The following is a 21443-nucleotide window of genomic DNA, read 5'->3' as shown; positions in this document are numbered from 1 at the left end:
ACGTCGCTGTATGCTGAATGCACACACCACACGCACACACATACACACACACACACACACACACATCCAAAAACACAAGCCTCCATGCCAGAAACACTAATCACTCTACACGCCAACCCCATCGTCACCGCGGAAACAGCCTGACAACGGGTTGTCATGGAGATCTGCCAGGAAGATCAATGGGCTGGGGATAAGGTGGCGGCAGCGGTGCGAACGAACACAGAATAGTGAGTGTGGCCAGGTCAGCGAGGCACGCGGCCCAGGGGCTGCAAGCCACTCCGGTGGGAAATCGATGGGGCCAATAACGGGCGAGCTGAGGAGACGCTCCAGGAAATGATGGGATGCTGCCGCCGCACTGCTGAGCTCAGCACAAAACAAAGGAGCTGTCAGACAAATTATGCAAAAAAGAGAGAGATTTATCTGTCCGCCGTGAGGAGGAGAGGGCTGTGACAGGGGCAGGGGGGCTCGTTTCAACCGGCTTCAACTGCCTCACCCCATGGGACGAAGCGAGGAAGGGAAAGGGATGGAGCGGATGACAAAATGCTGGAGTGATAGCGACAGAGCGGTAGAGGGCAGGACAAATGCCACGGAGGCAATCCAGAGTCTTCTTCCCTGGGGAGTGAAGGCAGGAACCTGAGGGGGGGGGCATCAGGAAAAAGAAAGAGTGACCTAACGTCGAAGAGGAGTGTGTGTTTTGGCAAAGACCTCTGCTCTCCACTGCACTCACAGCTTCCCATGGGCTTCCCATAGTCTCATCTGTAAACCCACACACACACACACACACACACACACACACACACACACACACACACACACACACACACACACACACACACACACACACACACACACACACACACACACACTCAAATCCAAACCAGGTACAACCACACAAATACAATCCCATCATCTGCATAAAATAACAACACAATATCACCAGCCACTGATACACATATCACATCATATGTCCAGGTGGGTGATGGTTGACAGAATGGATGCTGGTGGAGATCATGAGAGAGAGAGAAAGAGAGAGAGAGGCCATGGGGGAGGAAATGTTGCTGTCCACTAAACATGGTGACACACAGGGCAACTTCTGAGGTGCAACAATCTCTTTCAACTCGTGATCATATGTGTAACTTTGTTTTCTCCCCCCCCCCCCGTGTTGCCACGTGTATCACCACGCTGCTTCTAAACCTGGCTCGGAATGTTTTATGCAACAGACATCCCTCTGCAGAAAACTGCTAGATGGGGAAGTATAACATTTGTGTTTTTATTGTGAGTAATATCCCATTTATGCCCGGTATTAACATATAATCTGTATCTACTGCATCTGGATAATAATAATAATAATAATAATATTAATACCAGATCACAGACATTTGCATCAAGTGCTTGTATTAATAAACTTTCTCCTTGTCTCAGTAGGATTGCACAATTGAGCTTGTTAGCAATGTTAGCAAAGTGACGCTGCTTCGTGAGGACTACTCCCTTGTCTTTAAGTTATTGAGCAGGTTACCTGAAGTATTTGCTTAAGCCAGAGTTTTGTGACCTTGCAACATCGTTTGGAGCAACACAATATGAGCTAAATCACTGAATTTGGTCGCTGATCTCACCAACAGCGATACCAGTGTTAAACTGGGTCTAATAAGGCTACGTATGTAATATTACCCACCTAATCCTTTCTGCATTCTGGATTTTTCTTTTCTTCTCACTGTCGCTTAGCAAAGCGTCCATATACTATGTGTGTTGTTCAGACAGAAAGTAACCTGCAGTAAGACCAGGGTATCTATCCTGCTCCAGTGCTACATGCTCTAGCTGCTCTCTCTCTCCCTGAGCTGCCTCTCTGCCTGCTCTTGTGTGAGTTGGTGTTGTGCCACTCGTGTGGTGAGGTGCTATGTGGGATGCCAGTGGCCTGCATGCTGGTAGAGTAAGAGGTTGGTAGAAGGTTAGCGGGTTTACCTGGTCCAAGGTAGAGTACCTTGACTTGAGCGTGATGACCTCATCCAGGTGAGCCCTGAATTCTCTCCGTGAGGCCTGGGGGGAGCCACAGGATAGTCACTCACCTTCATGCCACATGCACACGCACATACACACATACACACACACACACGCTTGTGCAGCCAACAAGAATGCACACCCACCCCTGATCAATATGACATTTCAGTTAGTGGTGAAACACATTTGCACACAGTCTCCTCATTTTCCACACTAAAACACACACATGAGAACTGAGCCAGTACCAAGCCAACGCACATTCTGCAATCGTATGAAGGGAAATTTCAAAATAAAAGCATGTGGCTAACAAGTCACTGGAAGACACTAACCAACACTAACACAACACAACCAAAGATGGATGAAGAAACCAACAGTTCCAGTAGAGTGCTGCTACTGTTTGTGTTTGTGTGTGTGTGTGTCTTTGTGTGTGTGTGTGTGTGAGTTCAAGTGAAAGTTAAGAAGTTAACCCTAGTGAGTGCTTCACCTCCGACCCTACCCGAGGCCTCTCTCTGGCTACATGTGAAATTACAGCCTCACCAACGGTGATTTGTTTCTGAACTAGTTATCTTACAGCTTAGAAACTATTACACTTTCAGAAAAGAGGTAACTGATTGGATTCTGTTGGAGTATTTTGTATTTAAGAAAACAAAGCAACAATTATCCCTAAAGCATCCCTGAGATCTTTAATGTATAAGAGTCGGACATTGTTTTTTAAATCTGCTGCCAAACCCTTTTTCCAAAATTCATTACAACACAATTACAAGTAATCAATGGGTTTCGACATCCCACTGGACAAGTGTCAGCGCTATTCTATGCCCTTGTACCGAGGCTGTGTCTCCATCGCTCACAGAATCATTGGGCCAGAGTAACAAGCACAGCAGCTCTGTGAAGGCGGCTTCCAGCACATAGACAACAGCCTGCTCTGTTTACAAGCTGCTGTGTGTGTGTGAGTGAGAGAGAGAGAGAGGCCCCTTTAAATGAACTGAGGTGTGCACACAGAGGGAAAGAAAGGCACTTTGTTTTTGCAAGCAATATCACTTTCATTCAAATACATAATTCAAGCATCTTTCAACTTCAGCTCTGAGGTTGAAATGCAGGTTGAAGAATATGCCAAGTGATGGAGGAGGTGTGTTCGTTTTGTGGGGTGTGTGAGTGCGGAAACAAGGCAAAGGGTTAGATACAGAACTTGGACCAGAACGAGGGGCAACAGGACATTTGACTACAAGACAAGAAAAAATTAAAAATCACAACGATAACACAAGGGGAGGAAAAGAAAGGATTGTAAAAACGAGAGAGACAGCAGGAGTGTGGCAGGCAGGAGGGTCAAGAGAGGAGGGGGAAGCAATCATGCCAGGCAGGAAGTGAGAGGTGCAGTTTGAGAGGGGGGGGGGGGCTGAAACTGATGCCATGATGACGGCCGTAACAGTGCATTAGAACAAATGCAGGAGTACCTCAGCAATGCTTAGGGTGGATGAACAGGAGGGGAGCCGCGCCTGTTGCCACGAGAGAGAGGAGGGGAGAAGAGAAGAGGGGTTAACGGAGCAAAAGCCAGGTCGAGCAGGTAGAAGGGCGGGGGGGTTGGAAGAGGCACACAGAGACTGACGGGTGGGGCGGACAATGCCCTCTGTCTTTCAGGAGGACATCGGTGCGACAGGTCTCTGTGTGACTGTCTCGGATGGGCCAAGGCAGACAAAGGGCATAATGGACAGGACAGGACAGGTCAGGTCAGGACAGGACAGGACAGGACAGGACAGGACAGGACAGGACAGGACAGGACAGGACAGGACAGGACAGGACAGGACAAGACAAGACAAGACAAGACAAGACAAGACAAGACAAGACAAGACAAGACAGGACAGGACAGCATAGGACAGCAGGTAGGAGTTGCATGGGGTTTCACTGTCCATCAGAACAATAGGAAAAAAGGTTTCACATCAAACATTTGCTTAAATTTCAGTGTGTCTTTCAGAATGAAGGGTTGCCTTTCAACACATGACCTGCCTCAAAATAACACACACGACATCTCCTTCAATATCACAAACAATCTGAAGTTTTATACTTTACATTATTTACCCATAGACTGGAAATAAAGATGGACGACATGACAGCTCCCCGAAAGTGAAGCCAAAGAGTCTCGATCACTACCTGGTGGCTGACTGTAGTGTAAGTCATGAATCCCCAGGGCGCGACCTCAGTACTGCAGCTCCATCCCTTGACCACCACTGTGCAAACTCAAAATGCGCAAGTTGAAGGCGTTCACATCCTGGATATTTTAACTTCATTTTGGATAGCGGGGGGAGGTGAAGACGCGTCGTCCATTTTTACATACAGTCTATGATCCAGCTCGACCATGTGGTGTATCCATGTTTACAGAAGAGTTTCTATATTCCCCATCTTTGTTATGTTGGCACCTATTATACATTTAGCTGTTTCAAGTTCTCAAGCTATTTCATTTCCTATGTAGCATTTTGCTTTTACGTTTAAGTTAGTGTGTGTTCAGTGCTAACATTGCTATATGCTAGGTCCAACGCTGTTATATTTTCCAATAGTTTTGAAAGTCCCACAAATCCAAAATTGATTGTAACTGATAAATAATGCAAACCACACACACACTCCTGGACGTAAACCCTGTGATCGATGCAGGCGTCAAATATTGATCCAGAACTCAATATCCCTTCATCCCATCATATTGCTCACAGTAGACATCCAACACAACACACTGTGCAACACAAATCCCACGGGAAATAAAAATGAGCCAGAAACATGCAACATAATTTATGTCTGGCACCCAATGGTGTCACCTATCACTGCTCCACAGGGGTCACCCAGGATTGGACCGTTTTCATTCACACTGTGGTTTGACACTTATAATAACAACGCCCCCCCCCCCCACAGATGGAGACTTTTATTAACTCTGCTAATGAGGTCGGGAGGATGTTATGTTTGTGCCTGTTTCTACAAGATACGCCAGACGGTTGCCCGAGAAGTTCTCTGCGTTTTGATGGATGGAAACATTGGAGTCGATCAGGATTTTTGTTTACCACCTACAGCCATTACACTGTTTACGTGCGATGCCCCTGACAGCTTCTACACGGCATCGCCTTCATCTGCTTGTTTTGTCAAAATTCTAAAAACAAAAACACCACAAAAACAGGGCCATCTGGCTGGCAGAGGTGTTTGTTGGTGGAAAAAGCTTCCAGCTAAAAAATAACAACAACAAAAAAAAAGACACATCCCTGGGAAATCTATTTAAAAAATATCACGTCTATTCCCAGCTAAATAATGTCGGGCATGACAACCAAGCTCATGATGAATTATTACTCAAATCATCAGACGATTCCTGACCTCTCCTCATGAAACAAAAACATTTTAGATGATTTAATAAACTCTCTTTTTTAAAGTAGGACTGTCAAGGAGACTGATGTCCCATCCCTCCTAATTGAAACGGTGCAGATTCACAGTCGTTACCCTCACCAAGCTCTGCTCCTCAGATAATGGACAACGGCAGGAAACCACAGGTGATTACAAACTGAAACTGCAGGAGCAAAGTACACAAAGTTCAGATCCAGGACATTTTCTTTTCAACAATGTGAGATACTAAAAGTATTCATGCACCTGAATGACACCCTGTCACTTTTATGTTGTTCTATTTAATATCATTGGATTATTTCCCAGTAAAACACAATATATTGATGTAATGTTACTCCTGCCTGTCGATTGGTTTCTTGGTTTGTTTGTTGGTCAACAGGATTCACAAAAAACTACAGAGCAGATTTCCATGAATCTTGGTGGAAGGATGCGACAGAAAAAAACCTATTTGATTTTTGTGCTGATCCAGGACATGTTTAGCACTTTCTTTAACAGTGCCAGATAGGGTGATTTTTTATTTTTTCACAAATGTCCCAGGGAATAATTCAAGGATCTTGATGAAAATATTTAGGCATTTTTAGGGGACTGATATCTATGAGTGTGAGCAATGTGCTAAATGTACTATTCTAGTTATAAAAACAATTAAGAAAAAGTACCTAATATGAAATAGATAATAACTTTCAGGTTCTGGCACTGAGTAATAACTGTTCCCGTTTCTTCTCTTTTTATCTAACATATCTTTTGACATAAAAAACAGCTGTGTAAGATACTGATGGTTTGTTATTGGATTATAAATTCCTCATATCTAAACCACAGTTTTATAAGTGTAAACATATTTTGAATAATATCACAGACCCCGACTGTGCAGGATTCTGACGAGTTGTCAAATTCAACTTGTGTGATGTCGGTGCTATAAACTTGTTTTAAGTTTAGTGCTTACGCTTTGAAAACAGTGGGTTATTAAAAAAAAAAATCTGCTCCCTCCCCCGAAATAACAAAGATGAAGAAGAATCAACTGAGCAGAAGCCAAACAAGCAGGAACCAGAGCTGACCAGGAGCATGTGCTGCACGCTCCCTGGTCCAGCTCCGGCCATTCATCACCTCCCTCCCATGGCCACTCCACGTCTACATCTATTAGAAGTTAATGAGCTATTGAGTGAGTTGCCAGCATGGTGGAGAATGAGAGCTAGCACAGCTGATTTCACGGCCGCCTGTTATGCGGCTCACCAGCCACTGGTTCTTCTCATCACATGGTGAATGAGCACGTTCAGTACAGCTGGTCAGACAGTCTCATCCATTCCTCTTACTCCCTTTCATTTCTGTCCTCTCTCCTCCCTCTCTTTCTTTCCGTCGGACTGTTTGTCTCTCTCTCTCTCGGCCTTGCTATTCACGGCTCTCTTGTCGTCTTTCCATTCTCTCCGTTGCCCTCAAGGCTAACTCTCAGAGTCAGTGGGCGTGAGTAACTCGAGACAAATATGATATCGCACACGATGTACGCAAACTTCACACATGCGGACGCGTGGCCGCGATGCATTTGTGTTGAGTTGAAAACACATTTTAACGCACTTTGACACTATTTACACTTAAAGATATCCATTAGTCCTTATAATGAAAGAATAAGAACAGCACACTATGCACACATGAACAAGCACACCGGATTCAGCTGAACTGATTCTGACTTAATGCCGAAAGCAATTTGACCCAAATGGTCTATGAGTAGCACGAGCCAAAGAAAGGGGACGGGAGGGGCCTGAATGTGTGTACATTAATCAGAGACAAAAGAGCACTTTCCTTCTGGCTGCAGCTACTTTCATGGTCTCTGCAACAGTAAATCACACAATATAACACATCCCGCTCTCTATCTGACTCACGTCTCTCAGCCGTCCTCCCGCACCTGAGATTTAACCGAGTATCGCAATAATTCTTCGCAGCCTCTTCCATCCGGTTATTGAAAGCTGCTGTCACCCTGGTTAACAAAGAAAGGAAGTATGATCCACTTTCACATGCATGTTTCAATTGCCCCCGAGGTCACGTAAAGATTGGACTAAGAAGAAGTCAAAAGAAAAAACTCCTTATCAAGTCTTTCTCTGTAGAACCTCGAGATCTTATTGTCTTAAAAAGAAAAGTTAAAGAAAAATGTGAGAGTACAAGAGAAATATTTTAGTCCCGCCACAAAGATCTTATATTTTCAAATGAAATAAGATATAAGCGGTTTAGATGACTTTTGTTACCTTTGTATAATAGAGTCAGGCTACCATTTTCCTCTTGTTTCCAGTCTTTGTGCTAAGCTAAGCTAACTGGCTGTAATGCAGCCTACTGAGTACATCCTGGTGAACTGAATCCAAATATAATTTTATTTTTAAATTAGATTTTCCATCGGCCTGTCTTGACATGAAACAGTATCGATGCTTTATTGTTTCTGTAAAATAGCAGGAATTAACAACTGGGGACATAAAAAGGCACAAGAAGACATTAGTGGATCTATTCTGATCTATTCTGTAGAAACCTGTGCAACATAACATCGATAGAGCTGCAAATCTATCTCTGTACCTGACATTTAACTATCGTTGGAGTCATTATCCACAGATGCATCAATAACCTGCTGCCTCTCCTTGTGAGCTGTGTAAAGCCATCATGGATTTTGAAGCCAGGAGCTTCTTCATCCATATTGCCTCATTTCCATTTACAGTAGCTGCTGCTGCTCCAGCTGCTGTGCTGGTGACTGGAGGGGGGGAAGCACATGATAACTCCGGGGAAGAGGAAATAACAGCAGAGGCACCAGGACAGAGGGGTCTCTTATCCTGCTCCTTGCATTCATTTTAAGGAGGATAAAAGCAGCAGCTGAACGAGTATGGGCTTCTGTTTCTGGGAAGGTGACTGTTTGCTTGCTTGGCTTTAGGAGACCTGTGAGACTCCTACGCTGTCTTGTCTGCTCATTCTCATCCTCCCTTCTTTGCCTTTTTACGTAACCATGTCCCCCACCGCCTAACACCACATAAACAGTACCAGGCACATGAGCCCCTTCATCATCCTTCCCTTCTTTCTCCTCCTCTTCCTCATCATAACCCCCCACCCCTGCTATAGTTTCAGTCCACAGTCCCATCACTGAATTACTCACCCTCCTACCCCCTAAACTCATCCACGGCCTGTCAGCGTTCCTCCTTCAGGCATCATCAACATCAGCAGCACACATGCACAAATATGCATGGAGGACCACAAATTATATTTACAAAACACACACTGCAAACGCAAAACATCCACCCCCATGCCCACTCAGCTAATAATACAAAACCCTTCGCTTATTAAAACACTGGCACACAATGTGCACACACACACACACACACACACACAGACACACACACACACACACACACACACAGAACCTGTAAACAACCTCTCGGAAATGCAGGAGGAAAGACAGTACTCACCATCTTCTGCCTGGAGTCGGAACAGAATGAGCTCCCCGGCACATGCACACCAGAACACACACACTTTTACACACTCACTAACTGGGAGAGGGTAAGTGAGGAAGGGTGAGCGAGGGAGAGGGAGTGAGAGAGAGTGAGAGAGAGAGAGAGATAACAGGGGACGGCTGGAGTGAGAGGGACGCAAAAGAGAGTGAAGAGCAGTGAGGAACAGCCAAAGAGACAATAAAGAGGAGGAGAACGAGGAGGAGAGTATATAGTCGCACATACGGTGCCGTGTGCTGCGCTAAATCACACACGCATGACTGAGGTCTGCTGTGTGTGTGCGCACGTGTCTGTGTGTTTCCCACGAGCGTTTCTGCTGAGGAAGGAGACGGATGTGATTCTTTCTCCCTCACTCTCTGTCACTTCTTCCCTCCTCACTGGAGTCATTTACCTATTCATTTGAGATGATGGAGTCGGGGGTCAGGGAGGCTGAAGGCCCTCAGGGACGGACAGATGGATACAGAAGGACAAACAGACTGAGAGGGACCGTCCCACATTGGCCCTGCTCGCAAAACTGTCCTCTGCTCCCTCTGTGTGCATTTCCCTCGTTTTCATTTCTATCCTTCTCCCCTTCCCCACCTCCCACTCAGTCCGTTGTCCTTTCTAACTCATTAGCTCTCCATTCCTCTTCTCTCTTGCTTTCGCTCCCTCCCACTCTCTGTTCCTTTTCTCCATCTCGCCTTTCTTTCTCACTCACTCCATCATAAATCCTCCACATCTCCAGCAGACGAAGAGGCACTTTTTATGAGCGTTACTGCACCGGAGGAGGACAATAACACATATCTAGTGCCTCACACACACACACACACACACACACAGTGTCAGTAGTGTCGGGTGAAACCCAGTGTGAATAATTCCAATAGGACACGAAGGCATATAACAAGTGCTATCTATCGTTTCCACAGGGGAATAAAACCTCGGAGGAATGACGACACAAGCTGTAAAACAGTGGTGGAGCGTCACACTGCACCAGGCGTCCGTGTCCTCTGCTATAAACTGACCAACAAAGGAATCCGGTCACACAAACACTTTTTATCTATTTTGTTTAAAAGTCGACTCCATGTCAGCAGCCATCGATAAATAAAGAAGAAAAAAAGTTGGTGTCTATGGTCCTCGCATGAGTTTAACAAATCCAGAACAATCGTTTCATATAGTCCAGAGGAAATCTTGCTAACTTTTCCATGATTACGAACCCAAGATTTAATTTCATGAAAGAGAATGAAAAGACACACACACACACACACACACACACACACAAATGCATGCACTGGGTTACAGGAGGAGAAGCTGATGTACGGAGATGACTGATCTGTCTCATCACAGCCGCTTCACTTGACGTTGGAAAGGCGCTTACTCATACAGCCTGGACATAAATCATTCATCTGCCTTTGTCTGATCACTTCACCCCGTCAATGATCCTCTGTCACAGCTCATTTGCAAGTGATGATACTGGGACCGTGTACAGATCAGGCCTGGGCCCAACGCCACGGACATTTTTTTCCCCCCACACAGCATGACCATCATATTTGTTTTGACTGCTGACTATTCACCATCCAAGCTTCCTTTTTTCTGACGAAGCAATGTGAATCCAAATGAGCCAAACAAATAACGATGCAAGTATTAAAATAAACTGTGGGATTGTGACACGGAACCAGGTTCGCTGAGGTTGACCACATCAGAGAATGATTGTTGAATTAATTAGTCCGTCCAATAATCGTTTAAACCAAGACCAAAAATATAAAAAGTTTCCTAATTATAGCATCTCAAATTTTCAATTCAGCATGATGGTACATTAACTATCTTGATCGGGAAAATAAAGTACATTTTAGTAGGCTGTCTTGGGTTCTGGGACTTTGTGTTTGGCATTTTATTTTATCTAAAGAATGAATTAAAAAAAAAGACTGATAATCTGAGTATGAATGGTTGTTTGTCTTTATACACTTGTGACCTTTCCAGGGTGTACACCACCTCTTGTCCAATGTCAGCTAGGATTGGTTCAATTCCCCTGTCACGTCCCTCATAGGATATGCAGTATAGATAATGCATGGGTTGGAAAATGACTGATATCAGCTAAGAACTAACAGGTTATTAACAAATTTTCTCTTTCTCACTTTAGTTTAAGAAACAAGGCAAATCTGTATGTACTGACAATAAAACAGTGTCTCCTCCCCCTCATGGTCTGAAAAATCCTGTTTCTATTTAAGTGTAATATGTGTAAATTTATGTATGAGCCTGACTGTTTGCACACGTGTGCATATTAACACGGATTTGTTTTGTCTTGCGGCAGTGACCAGAAAGGCAATACGTTCGCGGTGAAGGTCAAAGATGTGGCGTGAGCTGAATTACACTCTGACTCAGTTCCCACACTTCAGCAGAGAAGAAGGGGGTGATTTCCATAAGCCTTGGCCTCTGCTCCAAAGCCATACATCAAGCCATTCATCAAAAAAAAAAAAAAAAAAAATAGGATCATTGCAAAGTGCGGCAGCGTCCTCTAGGTGCACCGCAGCCTGCACCTGAGAGAGTTTGTGCAAAGGCACCATGAAAGTGAGAGCAGCAGATTGTTTAATCAAAATAAATGCCAGCATCAGTCAAGTTGATGGGCTGTTTGGAACAGTGTACAGTACAGCGAGGGTAAGTGATGATCGCACTTGCAGATGCATCAAGGTGAAGACCTGGTGACAGAGAGGGGAGAGCAGCAGGCCGAATTCTGGAGCGTCATCATTTTGTAGATTTGAATCGTCATTGACTGAACTGACTAAAAAGGACGTTTTTTTGATAAACTGTATAAAAAAACTTTAAAAAACAAAAAAACAGTTCCCAGCCAAAAGAGAACATAAAGAGCCGCCCCCACTGAAGAATAAAACCAAGGTTGACAAATACAAAAATGTAATTTAAAGGGAGCAGCCCCCTCTCAGACTACAGTGCGTAACTTTACCTCCATTTTGACTTTAACCAAAACTAACTTTATTCCAGGAACTCCAACCCTAAATTACGAGTACTGACTGATTTCATCAAAAATTATGAATCACGTGAGGCTCGCTAGAGGTTTTAAATGGCACGTAAATTGCACGGCATGTAAAAAGGTGCATATCCATTATTCATTTAAAATACAGAAGCAGAAATTATGTTTAGAGTTTTTTTTAAATAATCCTACATTTTACAGTGAACTCAAATTGTTGGACAGTGTCATAATATGAAGCAGAGAACATGCAGTAGTAGGTTTTTGCGGTTATGTCTCAAACAAGAAAAATTCTAACCAATACTGCTCCAGTGAAACACACAGACACACGTTCACATGCACAGACACACACACACAGACACACACACAGTCAACCGTCGTCTGAGTCACCGCCGCATCTCCCATATGCTTCATTAATCCAAACTCACCATTACATAACTGCACTAAATGCTCACAGGAGTGGAAGGGCACAACTACCCTCCCTGTGTCTAGTGTATGTATGCATGCATGTGTGTGTGTGTACTTGGTTGTGTGTGCAAGTACAAGTAGGAGACAGTGTGACAGAGGAAGAAAATCTGGTTACATGAATGGTTGTCGAGCAGCTCAGTTTGTAATCCTTTTGTATCTGCTTGCATTTGTGGGCTGTGTGTGTGTTTGCGTGTGTGTGTTTGTTTGCATGTGTGTGTGCGCGCGCGCGCAAGAGAGAGAGTGAGACAGACACTTTTTCCCTTGAGGATGTTTTTGAGCCTCCAATTTTAATATTGTGTGTGTGTCTGTGGACATACGTTGTGTTGCAGAGGCACATTCAGGTTTTATTCTTAATAAAAAACCTATAAAGTAAATACACATACATTTACATATGTGCAAAATACACATTCAGTTTCTGAATCTTTGCTTAACACACATGCCATTCACCTAAAGTCTATCTCACACCCACACGTGACAAACCTGACAAATGCTGCTTGAGTTGGAAGTGCTGATACATGACCCGTGTTTATTTACGCATGTTTTCTGTTTGGCAGAAGAGCGTCTCCTCGCTCACGCTTTGCTCTGTGAGCCGTGGCGTCGGGCCCACTTGTAAAAGCAACCTCAGCGGCAGCTCTGGCTGTGACAAGATTAAGACCTACTCCACACCTTCTCCTCTCACCGCCACCACGCAGCGCTGCCAACAAGACGCAGCTAACAAACGAACACGCAGCCCACAGTGGCACATGAAATGCATCAGTGAAGAGAGCTGCTCTGGCTCTGGCTCCGGGGACATTGTGTACATAATGTCGGCAGCCGCTCGCAACGTGGGAATTTCAAAGAACATATGGCAGCTTGTCGCTGGGAAACAGCCCGTGACACAATCTAAACAAGCTGAGAGCTATACCTAGAAAAGCCATTAACCGTCTGTTATCTGCCACGCACACAGACACACATGTCCAAACGAGCAAGTCACACACAGACGCTGACTAAAGTGGCCGGCGTGTGATCTTGACAGGCTTGCAATGCTCAAACGGGGTCATTGACAAAGGAAGCGTTCAGTGAAGAGACAGGTGTTTGCATGTTGGGGCGAGGGAAGGAGGGAGTGATGGGTGAGGATTACCTCACTGCATCAATGGACCCAGCAGCAGCAGCAGCAGCAGCAGCAGCAGCAGCAGCAGCAGCAGCAGCAGCAGCAGCAGCGCTCCCTGATGTCTAATTATTTACAGCTATAGCGGCTCAGCTGAGGTCACAAATGCCTTGGCTAAGTCTGAGGCTCTCCAAACATGATCAGTGGAATGAATTTCAATCGTTGCAAAGGCTCGGTGGCCAGCATGGTGCAGAGGCAAAAGGTAGAAACAACACAACAGACCTATGAGGTGGTGACCTTTGACCACTGAAATCGAGTATCCGGGAGTCAAAGTGAACACTTGTGCCAAATTTAAAAGATTCTCTCAAGGCGTTCTTGAGATAACACAAGGTTAAAAAAAGGTTTCGCGAGGTCACAGGGACTTTCAAACCAAATTTAAAGTAAATCTGTCATGGTGTTCTCGAGATATCGTGTAGAGAAGAATGGGACGGACAGACAACCTGACTGCTCCAGTGCTGCCAGGAGTGAGCATCTCTCTCCAGCACTGACCTCTCCCTGCTCTACAGAGAGAGAGAGAGATAGAGAGAGAGAGAGAGAGAAAGAAAGAAAGAGAGAGAGAGCATCTCTTCTCTTCTGGCTGCTTCCTCTGTCGCATGACCCACCCGTGCACCCGCCCTCCCTCCACCATCAACATCCCATCCCTCTGTTTCCATGGAAACCCCCTCACATATATTCCCATGGCACCTGCCTGCTGTCCGGGAGACACATGGAGACGTGACATAGATGAGGTGAGAGAGAAACAGGAAGGGAGACTGAGAGAGAGGAGAGAGAGAGAGTCGACGCCATTCGGCATTTTAAAAACCTGCAGGAGAGATGAGTTAAAACACAGCTGGACATTTCAGATAGTTGTATTTTGTCATTTTTATCTTGAACAAGTTGGAAACAAGTTTGCAGTCGTCATGACAGTCACGCCCCAGACTAACCAGAGAGGTCTCGACATGTGCTGCGTTCAGGTGACAGAAACTGAGCTCCGAGACAAATTTAGAAGGAGGAAGACAAGTGGACTGAAAATGTCGAAGTGTCCCATTGATGCCGGTCAATCATTACAATGTGTTGAATTAAACCTGGGGAATTATACTGCAGGCGTCCAAGCATTAGACCCACAACCTGCTGTCTCCAGAAACACACGAATACACACACTCACACACAAACAACAGAGGTTTTACGTATAAAACACATTGAAACGAACACAAAACATACACTTTGCAAAGTTGAGACACTGAAAGAAAACAGGACAGAGTGTGTGAAGTGCAAGTCTCTGAACAAGTAGGGACGTGGTTTAGCAATTGTGTATGAGATAGTATGTATTACAATTAGGGTTATAAGTAGAAAAACACGTGTAAAATTGCAAGAATAAAAATCCTGAGCAAGGGAAAATACAACATGATATTTGAGTCCCAGTTCTCGCTGCATAGTTGGACATGCGAGTTGTTAATTTCAACATCAAACAAAGATAAATACATAAAAGATCTTAAATATTTTCTGAATTTAAAAAAAGGTTTAAATTTAACTTCTCAAATTATGTTTAAGTTTATTGTGCTTATTAATCCCCAATGCTATATTTTAAGAGACGCTAATGTTGTCTCATACGTTTCAGTTTGTTTGGAAATGTATAATTTAGTATTAACAGTTTTTATAGGATAAATCCTCTGGCATCCGATAAGATGTTTCCTTGTAACCAGGTTGGGTACCACTGAATAAGAGAGTGTTTCCAGAAAGCGTTCAAAAGATGGAGGTCAGGGTTTGGGAATTAAATATTGTCCTCACAAGGGATATAAGTACAACAGAGACAAAACTGTGTTTGAGTGTTTAGTGCACAAACTCACTTTGGGCGTGGGACAGGAAGCCGTGGAGAGGCGGGAGGTGGCCTGAGCTCGGGGCGACTCCGAGGGCGTGGTGCTGAGAGAGGCTGTATCCCTGGGCAACACCTGCACACCCCGCGAGATAATGGAGTCTGGGATCTAACATCACACACACACACACACACACGCACACACACGCACACACACGCACACACATCATAACCACACATATAGCAATGTTGAAGATCCAGAAAAAATTACAGTACAACACAACAAACTTCCAGCACAGACACACACTCACAAATATTCCATCATCTCTGATACATGACGTAGATGCAAATGAAACACAAATTATGACGCGGTGATGACAAATCATGATGTTGAGATTTTTGTGGGGGGGGGTGCTGAGTCTTACCAGCATCCATCTGTGATTGGACAATGAGGTGGGAGGTTACCCTGACAACAGAGCCTCAGAGCAGTTCCTGGCTGCAGACTGGGCAGGATGGGGTGATGGGTATGATGTTACATGTAAGTGGACAGAGCAGACACACACACACACACAGATGCAGGAGTGATATGTTAAACCATAGGTTTACTCTCTTTTCTACTTTTCTATCAACAGGAAGTGTCGTCTCCACATGTTTTACGGATAGAAAACGATCCGAAAACTTTTTAATCAGGGTTCATCGATATTACTTTTACACAGATTCTAACTTCTGGCAAAGATTAGACCAGAGGAACACAATCTAAAAGAAAGCTGAGTTCCCACTTAAGGTGGCTAGAGTGAGGGTTTTAAAAGTCTATATATTTGTATATAGGATATAAAGGAGCAACGAGGTCAGCCCCACGTCCGATTTCCCCCCCTATCTTTATTTCAGAGCGTGGTCTTTCAGTTTGAGAACAGGACTTTGCTGTTCTTGTTCCTCATTTGTTGAATTAAAACTACACAACTCATACTGTACATTTTAAGACTACAGAAATATCTCATTCATATATATATATACATGTGTATATACTCTGTCCTGTGTACTTCCTGCTTTGGACAGTATAGTTCAGTACAGCAGGAAACAGTGACAGAGACATTTTTTCTTTATTAAGACATGGGTGGAAAAACTGTAAATTAATATTTTAAAGGTGCCACCTGTGGCTTTTTTCAAACATCACTATGTCTTGATCAAAGTAAACCTTTGTTTTAATACAAGGCGGTTTTGATACTTAAACAATAGAACCCGAATACTTCAAACCGTGATGACACATCTAATAAACACATTTATCCTCCTGTCGTACTGAGGCACAAAGAGTGAATGAACATCTAACCTATAGTGCTTCATGTTGTTAAGCATTGACAGGCACAGCAGAAACACCTGCCAGAGATCAAACAAGCAATTTAATCTTTGTATTTTATGTCTAATTGTGACACAGCCAGGATTCATGAAACACACTGTATTTCCTTTAAAGCAGCTCCCAAATCTACATTGAGCTCATCTCATTGGTCGACCTGGTCTGTAAACTGCACACAGCTAGAAGCCCTCAATGGTAACTAGGGTATACTAACACATGCTTGTACTGTATGAATGAACATGTGGAGATGATGGATGACGTCACATGTATGAAAACTCTCCTCTCCTCTCCTCTCCTCTAGCCCGTCCACGTACCTTGGCTGCGATGGATGCGGCGGTGATGTGGGAGGAGGAGCTGTCCTCGGTGGATGCTACGCCGCTGTCCTTCTTCTCCTCGTCCTCGTCCTCGCACTGCACACCTTTGTCCTCCGTCTGACGGCGTGGCGAACTGTTGGGCGGCGGCGAGAGGGGCGGCGGTGGCGACGGCAAGTCTTCCAGCTCATCGGCCGCCTCCTTTACCTTCACCACCGCGTCACGCAGGAGGTCGATGGCGTGCGGCAACGCCGGCAGGATGAACTGGAAGCATTCCTGGAATGGAGCATGGAAAAAGATGATTAGTATAAAGACACAGTGGTCAGTTGCAGCCCAGAAGAAGAAACAGGCTCCTGAACCGTCTCTGATTTAACTTAAAGCAACACTATGCAAATGTTTTAACTTTAAAGCAGCAGCTTCTAAATGAGTTTGATGGTTCAGTGACTCAGAATAGGCAGAAAGTTTCCTCTCACATTCACTCCTCACCCTGAATGTCTGTTCTTCACTTAGTAACTTTGGTGAGTGGGTACGATCTCCTGTGAGAAGAGTGGGACTGACTGATAGTCGCAGCTGTAATTGTCAGAATCAGGTCCAGCTAGTTCAAGAGTAATGCTGAACTGTAGATCAATTAAAAAGACTTAGAAGTCATTAAAAACCAGCGTTTATCTCCGATATTCAGTGAGGAATCGTTAAAATATAAGGAATTCTAAACAGAGTTTGGTCTATTTGTCACAGCAGTAGCTGTATTCCTGGAAACGCGTCCTGATCCTGATCCATGCCAAAGTTTGAGAGGTTCTTCCCTGACCCATATCACATCCTTCCACCAGGTTTCATTGTGATCCATTTAATAGTTTTTGTGTAATACTGCTTGGGATCATACAAACCAGCCAAGACATAAACAGACAGGGGTAAAACATCCATGATAAAAAAGGCCAGTTAAGGAACGTTGCTCGATAATTTTTTTAAATCTTTTTTCCAAATCAGAGTTAAGCATCGGTCACAGACTTTTAATGTGAAAAATCAGTGCAAAAAAAAGAAAAAATAAAAGGAAGCAACTTGTTGAGTTGTAGATTATCCTGATTTCACGGATTAAACATGGAGGAAGACACAAACTCAGATTAACAAGAAACAGCATCATGTAAATAAAACAAACAAATGCATGATATTGTACAATGAATTCAACAGTCTGCTCATTTCTGTGCAGCTATACTGGTGCATGACCCTGGTTGAGACAGCAGATTACAGCGCCTCCCTCTGGCCACATGTATACAATCCTTCTCCCTCTTCCTCCCTCCCTCCATCGGTGTTTTCCTCTGCGGTGTCTCTCTGTGTGTCAGTGTGCCTGTGGGCTCCTCGGCTATGCTAAACGCTCCATTCTCCTCGCTCCCAAGACAAGAGCTAATCTGTGAAATTATTTATCTTCCTGTGTATTTTAAGCATTGAGAGGCTGCATTATTAATCACCCCCCAACGCTTTACAGTATCTACGCTGGCTTTTTGGAGCAACCTCCCTCCTAACTCCATGTGCTTTAAAAAAAAAAAAAAAGAACGTGTGCATATCACAGGCGAGATTAAATACGGCGATGTTAACCTTGATTTGACAGAATTTCAAGCCCACTAGGATGCGCGCCTCGCTGGGATAGCATCATCCGCAGGAAAAACCCAGGAAGGAGGGCAGGAGTGCTCTTCAGATGAAAAAAGGTTGAATGGGTTAATCTCAGCAGTCAGCCACACGAGCCCGCCAGCCCTGCTGTGTAGCCGCAAGCTAACCTTTTCCCTCTCGAACCCCCATGCCACTCCGTCACACACAAACACAGCTCGAACCCCTCAGCAACACAGGAGCCTGTTTATGCCTCCTCCTCGTGTGTTTGAAGCCCACATCTGAGAGGCTTTTTTTTGAGTTTCTGAGAGATGTGAAAAGGAGGGCTGGGTGGGTCAGGCTGAAGAGCGGAGTGAGGATGGTGTCAAGAGCCTGGAGACATTCCTCCTTTCCCTTTTTGTTCTTTCATTGAGTGCTGGGCAAAATTTTTAGGTACGTCAGGAGTGCTTTTTTTCCGCTGTTCTTATTCTCCGTTTTGTCCTGCAGGAGAGTAACTGTCAAAAACACTAAAGAGCAGAATCCCTGGATCTACTGCCAGCACATGAGAAACACAAGCAAGAGAGAGGGATGGAGATGGGGGGGGGGGGGCGCTGCTGTTCAGAGGGGAGGTTTGCAGAGAGGATGACAGAAAGGAAGAAAGAGGGAGAGAGACAGGGAAGAGGAGATGGAGAGATTAAAAGGGACAAAGGTTCATTGAGAGATTGAAAAGACAATGTGGGACAGACCATAAAGAGTGAAGAGGAGAGAAGGAGAAACGAGAGAAAAGCAGAAACAAGGACAGTAGACAAAAAACTAGAATACGGCCCTGCAGTTGCAGGCCTCCACCAACCAGTCTTTAATAGAATCCTAGAGCCTGAAACAAGACTATGATCACAATCCATGTGCACAGCAGTGTAAATTTGATAAGTGATCATATATCACCAAGTGTCAACAGGTTGAAACTGCAATCAGCTGCTGTGCCTTTTCACTGTCTGTGAGAACGTATCTGTCCCAGCAGACAGAAATGTCACTGCAGTGTGCAGAAATGTCAGCACAGTGGGTAGAAATGTCTTCCCCACAGGTAAATATCAGCGCTGCAGGTGGATGAAGTCATCATCGCATGAAAAAACTGTTACCACGAAACTGAGAGATGGTGCAGCGGCACTTTTGTCGGGTGAAATTGCAGCTTGCAAAGTAGAATTAGCGCCCTGATGCCTCCACCAACCAGGGAGGTTTCAGTCCACATACTGGACATCTCTCTCCCAGACTCATATGAGGTCACTGTGACCTCCGACCACTGAAATCTAATCAGTTCATCTTCGGGTCCAACTGACAACTGGTCAAAATGTGAAGTAATTCCCTCAAGGATCATGTTCAAGAGGCCAAACACATGTTTTGTGAGGCCGCCGTCACCCTGACCTTTTAACTTGGTCTGCCAAATACCAAAATCAGTTCATCTATGAATCCAGCTGAACACTTGTACCAAATTTGAGGACTACAGATGTGGGTGGCATTATGGGAAATGTAGGATACAGGGTCATATGAGCATGACCTTGATAAAAAGTCACAGCATCTCGTTCTTTTGTTGTTTAAAGTTTAAACCATTCATTTTTTCCTCTGAGTCCTGAAAATGGCTTAAAGTATGAGGCTGAAATCGCCGGGGAAGCGACCAGTCTAAACATGTTTGTCTTGTCAAAGCAGTCGGTAAATGTACAGGTTTTATTCATGAAAACATCTACATATTCAGAGCACATATGTTTTATTTAATGTCACGATGGAAGCATTCCCTGGAGATTTTCAAGACCGCTGCCTCTTAAATCATCTCCTCACTTTCCAATGAGGACAAAATGAAACAGGAAACACACATTAGATATTTAAGGTAAACTAAATACAAAAGAATGATCAAACTCTATCTTAAGTATAAATGAAGCTAAAGTGCAACTAAAAGATTTAACGCCGACACTCTGACGTCTTCTGGCTGGTTCCGGCGGACATCCCCCGTTATCTTTATGACAGGAGATCATTGTAATAAAAGCCTGCAGTGGGCAGCTTGTGCCGTTAACTTTAACTGGGGGTTGATGAGGGAGACACTAACATGGCAGCAGATGGGGAAGAGGTGGCATAATTGATTAAAAAGAAATACTAAAATCGATCAGGAGAGAAGCGGGTGCGTAACGAGACAGAGACAGATGTGCAGGTCAGCGCAGCAGAGAGGGAGACAGATGGAGTGGGATACAGAGACAGCACGCGCACGCACCAACATGCACACACATATACGGTATAGGCATGTTTACACTGTGCTGCCATACACAAACAAGCTCGCACACACAAAGTGAACACACTCGCACATTCACACAGAAATGACAGCATGGTACAACACATCAGGGGCTTATGGGGTTTAGTGTCTCGCTTGAGGACACATGTCAGAAATCAAACCCCCAACCCAAAGGTGTGTTTGTGTGAATCACATAACTATTTGATGGTCCTTTAAACATACAATACGTCACTTTGACCAGTAGGTGTCTCTCAATAAAAATAATACTAAAATCATGGGAGTTGTTATGTAAAGTTTTATTCACGTTACGCAGCAAACGCAAATGAAAGTGGAAGCAAAAAACACGAGCTAGCTAATTGGCTCAGTAAGTTTTTCCTTTGCATACGTCTTTGGAGTTAAAGCAGAGACGGACAAAGACACGTCCCGTTACCTTGAATCAGTTCGGGGATTTCTCTGGGTTTGAACATCCTTGTACATGTTTTGGATAATGTAAGTTACAAGTCAAAAAATATATCTAACATCGATCTAATTGATTTTAGACATTTTAATGAAAAATCATTACACACTTCATCTTTAAGGGGGCTTTCATGGATTTCTGATTTGAATTTCGACTCTTTTTTTTACTTGGAAAGTTCTTTGTGCTTGAAAAGTGCTGTTTAAATACATATTATAATTATGTATCCATCATTATGTCACACAAACACATTGCAGTGCAGGATCCACTTCAC

General features: G+C 44.2%; 1 protein-coding gene across 11 annotated transcripts in view; it reads right to left on the bottom strand.

The window, feature by feature from the left end:
* Positions 1-21443, bottom strand: part of gphnb (gephyrin b) — a 74305-nt gene that overhangs the window by 16955 nt on the left and 35907 nt on the right. For 3 of the 11 annotated variants that reach the window (XM_069515062.1, XM_069515063.1, XM_069515065.1), the window contains exons 7-10: positions 16866-17138; positions 15235-15369; positions 3447-3488; positions 1960-2034 (exon numbers count right to left, since the gene is read on the bottom strand). In XM_069515062.1, coding sequence (XP_069371163.1) covers positions 1960-2034; positions 3447-3488; positions 15235-15369; positions 16866-17138 — 525 coding nt within the window. The remainder of the gene's footprint in view (positions 1-1959; positions 2035-3446; positions 3489-15234; positions 15370-16865; positions 17139-21443) is intronic. The other 8 variants (XM_069515066.1, XM_069515069.1, XM_069515070.1 and 5 more) reach the window with 3 other exon arrangements.

The sequence above is a fragment of the Paralichthys olivaceus genome, chromosome 19 (assembly GCF_024713975.1).
Source record: "Paralichthys olivaceus isolate ysfri-2021 chromosome 19, ASM2471397v2, whole genome shotgun sequence".
Lineage (NCBI taxonomy): Eukaryota > Metazoa > Chordata > Actinopteri > Pleuronectiformes > Paralichthyidae > Paralichthys > Paralichthys olivaceus.
Note: the sequence above shows the minus strand (reverse complement) of the source record. Positions and strands in the feature narration are given on the sequence as shown.